At 30.7% G+C, this 13,212-nt stretch overlaps 1 protein-coding gene across 1 annotated transcript; it reads right to left on the reverse strand.

Moving 5' to 3' along the window:
• Positions 1-4,831: 4,831 nt before the first annotated feature.
• Positions 4,832-6,443, reverse strand: LOC112028234 (RING-H2 finger protein ATL2). Its single transcript, XM_065760478.1, has 2 exons — positions 6,090-6,443; positions 4,832-5,990 (listed from the first exon to the last, which is right to left on the reverse strand). Exons 1-2 carry the CDS (start codon positions 6,245-6,247, stop codon positions 5,174-5,176), a joined length of 975 nt encoding a protein of 324 aa, XP_065616550.1. The 5' UTR covers positions 6,248-6,443; the 3' UTR covers positions 4,832-5,173.
• Positions 6,444-13,212: the final 6,769 nt, after the last annotated feature.

Below are 13,212 nucleotides of genomic sequence, written 5' to 3' on the forward strand. Positions count from 1 at the left end.
TTCTTTTTAAACATTTATAATAAGAGACTAACAAGATTAATTTCTATAGTAACACACTAACACTTATTTTATAAAGTCTTGGTCTTTCATACGACTTAAAAGAAAGTAGTACTGTAGCAACATAATAAAATAAAATAAACAAACAACAACTTGCATCTTCTGCTACTCAATGAAACATAAAATAGAATATAATGAGATATAATTCTTTACAACTCTTACTTTTAAGACTAAATTACCACAGTGCACCATTAACGTGATTGTCACCATTAACGTGATGGTCACTTCATAAGTATAATGACTGAAGTTCAAAATTGAACTTCGCACACATATATACATATTATATTAGGTTAGAGTAGAATCTTTATCTCAAAAAAAAAAAAAAAAAAAAAAGGAAAAGAAGAAAAGAAGAAGACAAAATTGGTAGTTTACTAATTAGGTTTTTAGTTTGATGGCATCCTGCGTGTTAGCAAAGAAAAAGACTTCAATGTTAATTTATTTTTTTATTTTGTTTTTCTTTTATTTTCTTTTGGTTCATCATTGGTTTACTAAACCTTAAAATTTTATTATTATGAATTAAATTCGTATAATGTAGGAGAGAATTTATCCCAATTTTTTGTAAAGAAGTTTTGCCAACCGAATTAATATATGGACACCAAACACATCACAATCATATTGAAAGTTTCCATTAAACACAATAAAATAAAATAAAAAGTCTATCACACGAAAGCTTGTAATGGTAGAGAGTACTAGTAGTTGTATATTATGTGATTTTGGTCTCGATGGCTATTGGCTACTATTAGTTTGAAGTGACCAAATAAAATACAAAAGGCTATCACGCGGTCGCAAAGAGTGAACTGACCAAATACAATTGGCAGTAGCCAAATTTTTTTAAATTAAAGGAAATAGCTGTTGGAAATCAAGGAAACAGCTGTTGAAATTTCAAACCCCAATTAAATAAATATTTATGAACCCTGCATTTTGCACAAGCATATATCCAATTTTACGCCAAAAAAGAAAATATTTCCATTAATGTAATTTAAGATAGTGATGTTTTTTGAGAAAAAGGTAAGGGATTTAAGATAGTGATATGTCAACTATAGAAAAAGATTCAATTCGGCTTCCTCATAAAACATAATATAATCCTATAGTGCCCTGCATTTTGGTCTGACCACCATTCTCTCTCTTTATTAGCTTTTATATATTACTAAACTCCTTATCAAAAATTAAAAAAAAAAAAAATTGTTTACTCTTTGAAAAAAAAAATTGTTATAAAAAAAATTACTAAACTCCTAGTATTTTGTACCTTTTGAAGATATTTGCAGTATTTTGGTTTTGACAAGAAATGTGTATATAAGACAACAATAATTCATTCTATTCATAATATATGAGTTAACTCATATAAGGTCATGAGAGAGAAAAAATACGTATATTAAATGCATGAGATATCTTCTTATCAAGTATATATATATTAACAAAATAATAAATATTTAATTATAAGTTATACGACATTTTTTTTTTAATGCACTTACTAATAATTTATTTTATTATTTTGCATGACAAACTTGTTATGATTTGTATATGCTTTTCTTCAAGTGAATATAAATGGCTACCCAAACCCAAGGGCAAAAAGGCATGCTTCTGGGATAATAAATATCTAATTATAAGTTATATGACATTTATAAAAAAAAAATACACTTTCTAATAATTTATTTTATTATTTTGTACGACAAACTCGTTATGGTTTTTTTTTTTTGGTACGACAAACTCATTATGGTTTGTATATTCTTTTTTTTCAAGGGTTTATAGATGGCTACCTAAACCCAACAGCAACGGGAATGCTTTTTCATATATATATTATATATTATATATTGGTTAGGTTCAAGTTATATCTAGTATAAATCTAAGCAATGTTACAACACTCAATATTTTTTAATTAGATGCAAATTTTAATAAATCTACCGTTAGATTATATTATTTTTGTATATTCTCCATGCTTGCAAATTTTCATGGTGATAAAAAATTAATAGTCATGTCATTAATTAATTGTTTAAATTTAAATTTTTGTAGTTTAAAATAATACATAAAAGATGATTTTATAGATCAAATAGTAAATAACATCCAATTAACATGAAAATTGGCAAGAATGTTAAAAACATGTAATTCAATGGTGAGATTTTCAAAATATGAATTTTATAACAACTTAATGGGGAGTGTAATATTGCTTAAAGTTATATCAGATGTAAATTTTATATATATATATATATATATATATATATATATTATTTATTTATATATTTGACTTTATATGTATATAATATTTAATTTTGTATTAAATGCACCTGAATTTATAACGGTTTAGGAACTTATTAACAAAGTTTTATTTTTATTTTTATAAGTAATATTATATATATATATATATAAAGTTTTTTTTTTATAAGTTTAACATACAAAACCTATGATTTGTTGTGAAAATGTTGTAGATATATTCTTTTTGGGTTTGACTTACCTCTAGTACTTTTTTAACTGGATATCTTCTATTGTTTTAAATATACAATAATAAGTGGTAATGAGTTTTAATCTCCACATTTTATTTAGTTAGTGAGTAATATGACAATTTTCTATTAAAACAAAAGGAGATTTTAGTTAAAAAAGTACTAAAAGTAAGTCAAACATATCCCCTTTTATAATGAAATTTAGCTAAAGACCTTGAGTTCATAAGTCAGGGAGAATTTAATATTTCATTAAATGATAATTTTATTAATTTTTCAAAATAACATTGCCAACAACTTCTTCCACCTTTTGATGTGACTTTTTTTTGGTATGCAATTGCACTTGAAATGGTATAATAATGAAGTTTAGCCAAAGGCCAGGAGTTCATAAGTCAAGGAGAATTTAATATTTCATTAAATGATAATTGAAATGATTGATATTATCTTCTCAAAAAAGAAAAAGAAAAAGAAAAAAAAACAGATATTACTAGCAAATAAATCTAAGCAATGTTACAACACTCAATATTTTTTAATTAGATGCAAATTTTAATAAATCTACCGTTAGATTACATTATTTTTGTATATTCTCCATGCTTGCAAATTTTCATGGTGATAAAAATTAATAGTCATGTCATTAATTAATTGTTTAAATTTAAATTTTTGTAGTTTAAAATAATACATAAAAGATGATTTTATAGATCAAATAGTAAATAACATCCAATTAACATGAAATTGGCAAGAATGTTAAAAACATGTAATTCAATGGTGAGATTTTCAAAATATGAATTTTATAACAACTTAATGGGGAGTGTAATATTGCTTAAAGTTATATCAGATGTAGATTTTATATATATATATATATATTTATAATTTGACTTTATATGTATATAATATTTAATTTTGTATTAAATGCACCTGAATTTATAACGGTTTAGGAACTTATTAACAAAGTTTTTTTTTTTAATTTTTTATAATTAATATTATATATATATATATATAATTTTTTTTTATAAGTTTAACATAACTACAAAACCTATGATTTGTTGTGAAAATGTTGTAGATATATCCTTTTTGGGTTTGACTTACCTCTAGTACTTTTTTAACTGGATATCTTCTATTGTTTTAAATATACAATGATAAGTGGTAATGAGTTTTAATCTCCACATTTTATTTAGTTAATGAGTAATATGACAATTTTCTATTAAAACAAAATGAGATTTTAGTTAAAAAAGTACTAAAAGTAAGTAAAACATATCCCCTTTTATAATGAAATTTAGCTAAAGACCTTGAGTTCATAAGTCAGGGAGAATTTAATATTTCATTAAATGATAATTTTATTAATTTTTCAAAATAACATTGCCAACAACTTCTTCCACCTTTTGATGTGACTTTTTTTTTTGGTATGCAATTGCACTTGAAATGGTATAATAATGAAGTTTAGCCAAAGGCCAGGAGTTCATAAGTCAAGGAGAATTTAATATTTCATTAAATGATAATTGAAATGATTGATATTATCTTCTCAAAAAAGAAAAAGAAAAAGAAAAAAACAGATATTACTAGCAAATAATCATTTTTACATAAAACCAAGTAACCAACTATATGACATTACTTTTATTTATATTTATTCATAACCACCAACTATATGACATTACTTTTATTTTTATCCATTCTAACCACTTTTACATGAACCAACTATATAACATTACTTTTATTTTTATGTTAACCATTCATAACGTAATACTAGCAAATTATGGGAAAAAAAAAATTGTATGTATAAATTTTTTTTATTTTAAAATAAAAAATCAAATTATGCACAAATTTTAAGAAAATCAAATTAAAGCAATTGCATGCAAATCAATTTAAGGATTTTATTTTTACTTTATTTATAAATTGATTTTTTCCCCAACTCAAACTCATAATATTAAAGCCTTAAAGTATGAAACAATTTTTTTATTAAGCAAGACTTAGGTACAATACTTATTTGCTATTTCTTAAGTTTTCTTTTTAAGATTTTATTATGTAGATTTTTTTTCACGGGAAAAAGTGAATTTTAAAATTAAATAGTCACATGGCTGTATTTTAAGTATTGTTTCTTAAGTTTTCATTTTAAGATTCTGCTATGTGAATTTTTTCTCATGGAAAGAAAATGTATTTTTTAGTTAAATATCTACATGACTAAATTTTAAGAAGATAATCTAAAGAACAGCACCTAAGGTATTGTACCTAATCTTTAATCTTTTTTATTATACATTTTTTAGTGGCTAGGAGAAAATTAATTCAACTAGTGTTTAAATTCGAAACATTGAGGCACTATGAAACAATTTTAACCAAAGGGAAAACAATAAAGGAATTGGCGGTAAATACTTGAGAACAACAAGGTCCAAAAATTTAAATAATAATAAAAAAAAAAACTCATTTTCTATTTCCAAAAGAGAGAAAAAAAAAAAAAATCAATCAAACGTGAAATTATATACACGGGTCAAACATTCTCACTGAACCCAAGGCTGCGACAATTTTAGTGCAAACCGAAATTTGCCACGTATTCACTATTCAATCCGATTGATCGGACCGATGTCCTAGACCACCGCCATAGTCCATAGACTCATCAACACAGTCTCCCATTGTTTTTCTCAAACCTCGATTACATAACACCGCCCGCGTCACTTTCTTTAAACTATAATAACTCACCGAGTCATCTCCGAGTTCTCCCTCTGAGTTTGCCGAGTCTCTCGCTCAACGTCCGACTCGTTCACTGACCCAGCAGTAGGAGTACCACCACCACAACTCACTTCTACGTTTCCCACTGTTGGAGACGACATGTTTGACCTCCTGTCTCTGCTTAAAATCCTCGTAAACGACAACATGCGACTCATCGGCGATCTAAACCCGCCTTGACTCGCTGGCGAGTCAGAGAACTCGTCCCTGAAGCCCTCGTTCCTCGTCGGGATTTCAATACTCACACCCGCGAAATCTTTTAGTCTCGACCCGCCTGAAGACGATGTCTGCCCCGGACCCGGACCCGAACCCGAACCCGTATGTCCATCCTCGTGTTGACAATCGGAGCACAACTCCGAACTGGAACCCGAACCCGATTCGTTAATCGAAATAACGACCTCGTCTCCATTCTCCTGACCCGGTTCAACCGCTGACCGACATAGCGGACAGGTGGAGTGAGAGTGAAACCACATGTCAATACACCCAATGTGGAAACTGTGTTTACACTTGGGCAAAGTCCGACCCGTTTCGTTCTCTTCGAATTCGGACAAACAAACCGCGCACTCGGGCAATTCCGGGTGGGTCTTCTCAGAGTAAACAAAAACAGGCAGCGACGCGAGGACAAACGCGTCGAGCCCACGCGTGCCGCCGGCGGAGACGGTCACGGCGTTGCTGCTGTTTGGATTAGAAGGGTCCACGTAGAACACAATCCGGGTCCTGCGGCGTGTGCGACGGGAGTGGCGACGACGCGCCCGGATTAAGTACCAGCGCGCGTAGAGGTGGAGGCTGACCATAAGAACCACCACTGAAGGGTCCACGTAGAACACAATCCGGGTCCTGCGGCGTGTGCGACGGGAGTGGCGACGACGCGCCCGGATTAAGTACCAGCGCGCGTAGAGGTGGAGGCTGACCATAAGAACCACCACGAATAACAGTATCACTATCGCACTTAGCATTATTTTCCCACTCAACTCGTAGCCACTGCCACTCCCGTAGTTGTAGCCTGGGCTTGGATTATGATTATCTGTATCTAGCTCACCCATTGTTGTGATTTGTTTGTGTAAGAGACACTGAGAGAGAGAGAGAGAGAGAAAGAAGGATTTAGGTTTTTGAGAATTTAGAAATGAAAAGGAAGAGAGATATAGAGAGGTTTATATATTGGTAAGGAGAAGGAAAGTTCTTGAGGGTTTCGGGGTTATAGTTTCAAAATGGGAAGTGTTTGCTGTATGGTCTCTAAAAGGTTCACACTCTTGACTGCTCAGCTATTTGCAGTCTTAAAGTCTCATTTAGACGCCACGCTTGACGCGGTTTCCTTTGAATTTACTAAAATGTCCTTTCCTTTTTGTTTTCTTCTAAAAAGAAAATTTTTCAAAAATTGATATTAATTAATTATATAATAGTTTTTGTATCTAATTAAATTGTTGCTATTGTGTAAAAATTTACAAAATCCAGGTAGATTTTGGAGCAATAATTATACATCCATTCTAATATAACTCTTGAAGATCCTAATCAAGTAGTACACCATTTATAGCTCGCAAGTTTCACAATTGTAGAGTTAACAGAATGAGATGTAAATACGTATATTCAATATATGAGGTATCTTCTTGTTTTAGAGATTTTAAGACCTTGGTATGTTTGCCACAAAAATTATGATTTTTTTTTTAAGTATATTGAATTTTTGATACGTCATTTTATATATATATATATATATATATGATAGAATTTTAATTTATGATTTAAGGTCCATGATAATTGGTTTTTATCATCAAGTCAAAAGATATCAATTAATTTTTGGAATTATTTGACTTGACGACAATAAATTTTAAATACATAAAATGATGTGATGAAAGCTAATTCACTTATTAGAAAATCGAAAGATAAGGTTAAGAATAATTTTATAATAGAGATAGCTAGATATGTTGTGACATGATAAAGAAATAAAGTGGGAAAGGGGTTGGATTCAGAATTTTCTTCATGAGGAAGTAGAAAATAGGGTGCATTATTACATATTGACAACGAATTATATCAATTGGCGAACTGAAATAAGTACCATATAGGTAGACTTTCGTATTACAGGAAATGACTGCATTTCTATTGACTAAGACTGGTGATGGAGATTATGTCTTCCAATTCCTCTATTTTTTTTTTTTTTTTTTGAAATGTATTTTTAGCTCAAGGTTGGTTGGGTCATACTCGTAGACTCATAGTTGAATCTTTTACATATTTTCCCACAAAACGACCGAATTTGGTTTACAAAAGTATTGCTAAGGCTACCTCTGCAGTATAATGTTGGTCTACGTTAGCTTGGGCATCATATAACGGGTTCATTGGGCCCAATCAAAATGGACGTAATTGCTATAAGGCCCAAACAAAAAAAGAGACTGCAATAGGCCCAATTTCCTACGCCATTGATCAATCACCTATTAGGCCACCGAGTGAGAGTGATGCCCACGCTCTAATGAACGATAGTTTAAACTGCAAAATTAAATAAATATATAAATAAATTTGAGAAATTATAAAAATAAACATGTAAATTGAATAAATAAGCATCCCTAAATTACCAATTAAATTAAAAAGTTAACAACATGATATAATTCAAACTCAAGTTTTCTCAGGTAAAAACAATATAAAATATAAAGTAAAAGAATTTCAGAGTTGTAGCCAAATGTTTTCTAAATGAAACCCTATTACAATATATGTTTCAAAATTATAGAAATAAAAGCATATCTCAAACTTCAAATTACAATCTTTGCAAATTGCATAACTTACTAACTGTTCTAATCATATGGATTACGATATGAGCTAAAACTTGAAAATAAATCTTTATTAAAAAGTTCAACATCAACCTCAATGTGAAATCCATTATTTTCATTATACTCCAAATTCAGGAAATGATTCTACAATGGACCTATAAAAGAAATTTTGGTCAAAATAACAAAATAAATTGGGTTTTGAAAATAACATGTCTAGTTTGCATGGGTTGCCAAAAACCTATTATTGGATCTTACTAAGTTTTGCCGGTTCAATTGCATAAATGGTCCAATTAAACAATCGAACCGGCATAAGTATCAATTCACTTGGTTACTCGTTCAATTGGCCTAGCCATTTTGGGTTTGATAACCATGGATACAACCTCTTTTTTCCCGACTAATTATTACTTTATTATATAGACTCACCATTATTTTTAGCTACTTTTATTATAGAGACAAATAAATTATATTGACAACAATAACAAAACCTTAATCCAAAAAGGCTTATTGGTTTACATCATAAGACTTCAATTATTTATTTGCATTTGTTTTTTCAACAAATGTGAAATAGACTACACATGTGAATTTGGTCTCCATTAAGAGTGTCGTCTCCGATTCTCACAAATCGTATGCATGAAAAATGTGAGATAGTATATTCTCTTCACCGTGTTCATATGTAAAAAAAACTTATAGTCTCAAAAAAAAAAAAAAAAAAAAAAAAAATTGAAGAGGTAACCTTTGTGGCAGTTAAGGAAGTTACCCTCTGAATCCTCCAAACTCTACAACGATTAGCAGAAGTAACTGATTTCTACTGCTATATAAAGGCCTTTCGGTGCAGAGGTAAGGGGATTTTTTTTCTTTCTTTTTCTGGGAGAGAATTTTAGAAACATTAAGCATTGAGAGCTTTCCTATCCCCCAGTTTTCTAACTTTACCATCGGAGAATCAAAGGCCGGCCACCACCGGTCTTCTCTGCTGATTTTCTTTGTTTTCTCAGGACTCATTTTACTAGATCAAGAACATCCGGAGACTTTTCAACCCATTGATTCCTTAGAATTCCTTTGAATCTATCAGATTTCCTTTGGAATTATCAATACTAACTACTAATAATTTTGCAGATGAACCCCGTGTCCATCTTCCTATTCAATATTCAATAAATTATTTTATCGTTCTATCCGTGACTGTTTTGGTCTCTAAAAATAATCAAAAACTCATATAATATGTGGCATTGATTCACGTGAAGCTCATGTCCATTGCTCAGCCATCGAGACAATAAATACTGTCTGGCTTTGGCTCCACACTCGTCTCCATATATGAAAGCCCAAAGTATGGTTTTTCTTTAGCCCTAAAGGGAGGAGATAAGTATTGACCTTATTGTTTCTCAAAAAAAAAAAAAAAAGTATTGACCTTATTGTTTTCTTTAAATTATTACTATACCTTTTCAATGAATTTATTACCATATCGAGATCCTTGTGATTTTTATAAATATTACCCTCTATTGTATTTCATTTTCATGTTAGTAACTCTCTTTCCTGCCAGAGAGGGCGGGGGGAATAGACGTAAGAGTAGGCAAACATTGTGGGTAGGAGTCCATATGGATCGGTTTGAGAAATTCTCAACCTAAAATGTAGAAACCATCTCAACCCAATTGACATGACATTGGGTTGAATTAGGTCAGTTGACTACGCTTACATGTTTTATGTCTTATTAAAAAAAGATGTTTTGTTCATAATGGTTGTTCAATAAATCTTAGGTAGCATGTCATTATAAATTATTGGTGGGTAAAAAAGTAATTTTAATGGTAAATTCAAATTAAAATCAATAATAATTTGCTACCTATGTTTTTTGTGAAAATATTGTTAAAGTAGCATTACTAAAAAATAAGTTTAACTTTCATTAATTATTTAATTACATTTTTAATAAACTATTATAATTCACATAATTATACGTCAAATTTTCAAAATCGTCAAAACTAATTCTTAATAAATTTATCTGACTTGAAACTCAAAATAAATTTTCAATTCATGAAAACCAACTTGAGATGTCTAGTTGGGTTGAATTAGACCAATTTTGTCAAGTCAGTGAGTTTGAATGTTTGATGCACACCCCTAATCGTGGGTTGCACATGCTAAATATGATTTTGCTTCCCAATTGTTCAAAAATTACAAATGTCATGAATATGTTAGATTTGCCGGGTCAAGAAATGTGTAATAAGCACCGATAAAGGGAAGTAGTGTAAAAATCTCTACATAGCATGTGTTGGAGAATGTATATGATGATTTTATTTTCTATTATACAGTCTCCACGAGGTTCAACTGTGGAAGTTAGACTTCACGTTCCACAAGGTAAAGACTGCCTAAGAAATTACTTTGAGATTGATGACAAATTTAATTAAACATCAATACGCATTATTCTATGCTCTTCGAACAGTTTCTCGTTAGATTCCACAGCTGACAAGGTTTGTGCTTAAAAGCAGTTTGAGAATGACACACAAAATAATTAACTACAATATTGGTTTACGTGTTATTGGTATTGAATTATATACCCTTTTGATTGGGCCCGTGGGATTGGACAATGCAGTCACATGTATATGTTGAGAGTTTAATGCTTTTTTTTTTTTTTTTTTTTTCTTACTCGGTTCTAAACTTCTAATTGCCCAGATGTTCTCTTTAAAGGCCTCTTCAATCGTTTTTTTTTTTCTTTTTTTGGGTTGGTGAGATATTAATTTGCTTTCATTCTGCCGTGTCAAATCTCATAAATGTGCAGGTTCTATTGCAGATGCACCAAACATTTAGGTTGGGAATAATTTTTTTATTATTATTTATTTACGACGAGTTAGGAATTCAAATCTTAGATGTAACCAAAATGTGTCAATTTAACTACATAATTCTTGAAGGTGTTACATAATTGTTGTTAAAGATATTACTATCACATAACCTAATTGTAATGCATTTGAAGTCAAAGTTTTTAATGATATTATTACTCAATTAAGTCCCTAACAAACTTGAATAGCACATGTTTGAAAACGTACCGCTGAGCACTCTCATCAGGTCTCTCAAATGTGCCAAATGCTAAATATTTGGCACATTTGACATACCAAACACAAAAATGAACCCTCATCAGGTATGTTATATGTGCTACAAATTTAAGACATGTTACAGTTCGGTGTTATTTTTGGCATGGTACGGACTGAAATGCCATTTCCGTTTATTATTATTTTATTTGTCTTTCTCTCTCATCCGGATTAAAATAACAATTCCTCTTTCACGTTCACGTTCAGCCATTCCTTTTCTGCCTCACCATCTCCACTCTCCAAACACTCTTTTCTTCTCCCTTTTGATCTTTTCTGCTTCACACCGCCATCTTTCTGTCTCACATACTCCCTTCAACTTCATCTCTACCATCACTAATCTATAAAAATCAAGTTCACCGGTTTTTTTCCCCTTTTTTTTTGCTCTCTTCTCTCTGTTTTATGATCTGATACACCGAATCGGAAGTTCACCTTAGAGTCACCGATTCCCAGTTGATTCCCAGTCGATCTCGCAGAAGCCGCTGATCTCGCCAATCTCGCCGGAGCCACAGTCGTCCTCCACAGCTCCCTCTTCACTCTCATTCTCTTCCTTTCTCATCCTCAAGTCGCCTGAAGCTGATCTCGCCTAAAGCCACCTGAAGCCGCTAAAGTCAATCTTGCCTGAAGCTGCCTGAAGTCGATCTCGCCGCTAACGTCTCCCGCCTGAAGCCAATCTCGCCGCTGACGTCTCCTGCCTGAAGCCGATCTTGCCGCCTGAGCTGTGGGTTTGTTTGATTTGGGATGGGTTTTGAGGTTTGTGAATGTGGTGGTTTGTGGGTTAGTTATGGCAGTGGCACTGTGGTTGTGGCGGCAATTTGGTGGCTGTGGTAGTGATTATTGGGTAATTGTGGTGGTTATTTTTTGGGTTTGTTGTGGATTTTTTTTTTTCCTGGTTGTGTGTGTTTTTTTTTTTAAGGTGCCGTTGGTGGATTGATGTTGTTGCGGCCGTGGTTGTTGGTGGTCGTTGTTGTGGCAGTGGTGGAGGAGTTGTTGTTGTTGCTGTTGTTGTTGGAGGAGTTTAATATATTATTTTAATGTAGTGTAAATATTATTTTAATGTATAGAAGGGAAAAATAGAACATCTGATAAATGGTATATTGTAAAATGATGTGCTAAAATGATAAAATAGGTTTTTGGTGTGTTAAAATGACATTTTTTATGAAAGAGCTGATGAGAATGCTCTTTTACATCTTTGAATGAACGATAAATTCCATATGAGCAGTACAACAACCTTAATTTTAACTAGTTCCACAAGTTATCATCTAGATTACGGAAATAAATTGTTTCGCTAAAATCACTCCCAAAAGTTGCAAAACATTGAACACTTTTCACATCTATTATAATAAAATAAAACAATTATGTTATTGAGTTATAAGGTTCTTGAGATTATTAAAATTGAATTTTCAATTTCTAAGAAAATAGTAATAAAATTTACCCTTTATGATAAATCTAAAATTTTAAAACATTAATCAAAGCCTTTGTGCATTTGTTAATGAACAATTTTTAGAAACTTTTCATACTACTTAAAAAAAAATCAAAAAATCAATTAATGGTTTTTTTTAATATATATATTTTTAAAAATAGTTCACTAACAAACCCTCCTTAGTCATTGTTAAGATTTAAGACATTAGTTAACTTTTCTCATAACTCATTAAAGTATTAAAAAAAAAAACTCAACAATTAAAAGAATATAAATTTTCTGCACTACATTTTGTCATTTAGTGTTTCACTTTATGTTCCATCAATCACAACTTGTTATGTATTTATTTTTGTCTATTTTAAACTTTGGTTATTTTATAAGGAAAGTTAAATAACTACATGACAAATTGTGATTAATGAAATATAAAGTAGAACACAAGATTAATGAAATATAAAGTAGAACACAAAAAATAATACAGAGGAAAGTTGTGATTTATATTTCAATAATCACAACTTGTCATGTGTTTATTTTTGCCCATTTTAAACTTTGATTATTTTATAAGAAAAGTTAAATAACCACATGACAGATTGTGATTAATAAAATATAAAGTAGAACACAAAAAATAACACAGAGGGTTTGTATTCTAATTAAAACTACACTTTCTGCAGCAAGCAAACGGGTTCTTAAGTCTTAATTGCGTGTATAATTAATTAATAAATAGTACTCTAATAAATAGTGGTAAATAAATAGGGGGGTAGCGTTGGAAATCA

The sequence above is a fragment of the Quercus suber genome, unplaced genomic scaffold, assembly GCF_002906115.3.
Source record: "Quercus suber isolate HL8 unplaced genomic scaffold, Cork oak 2.0 scaffold_369, whole genome shotgun sequence".
Taxonomy (NCBI): domain Eukaryota; kingdom Viridiplantae; phylum Streptophyta; class Magnoliopsida; order Fagales; family Fagaceae; genus Quercus; species Quercus suber.

What these genes read in the sequence shown, in the direction of transcription:
- LOC112028234 (XM_065760478.1), bottom strand. Translation starts at nt 6,247, where the DNA reads ATGGGTGAGCTAGATACAGATAATCATAATCCAAGCCCAGGCTACAAC. An exon ending in CTCCACCTCTACGCGCGCTG is followed by an intron (nt 5,991 to 6,089) that starts GTACTTAATCCG and finishes TCTTATGGTCAG; the next exon opens with CCTCCACCTCTACGCGCGCT.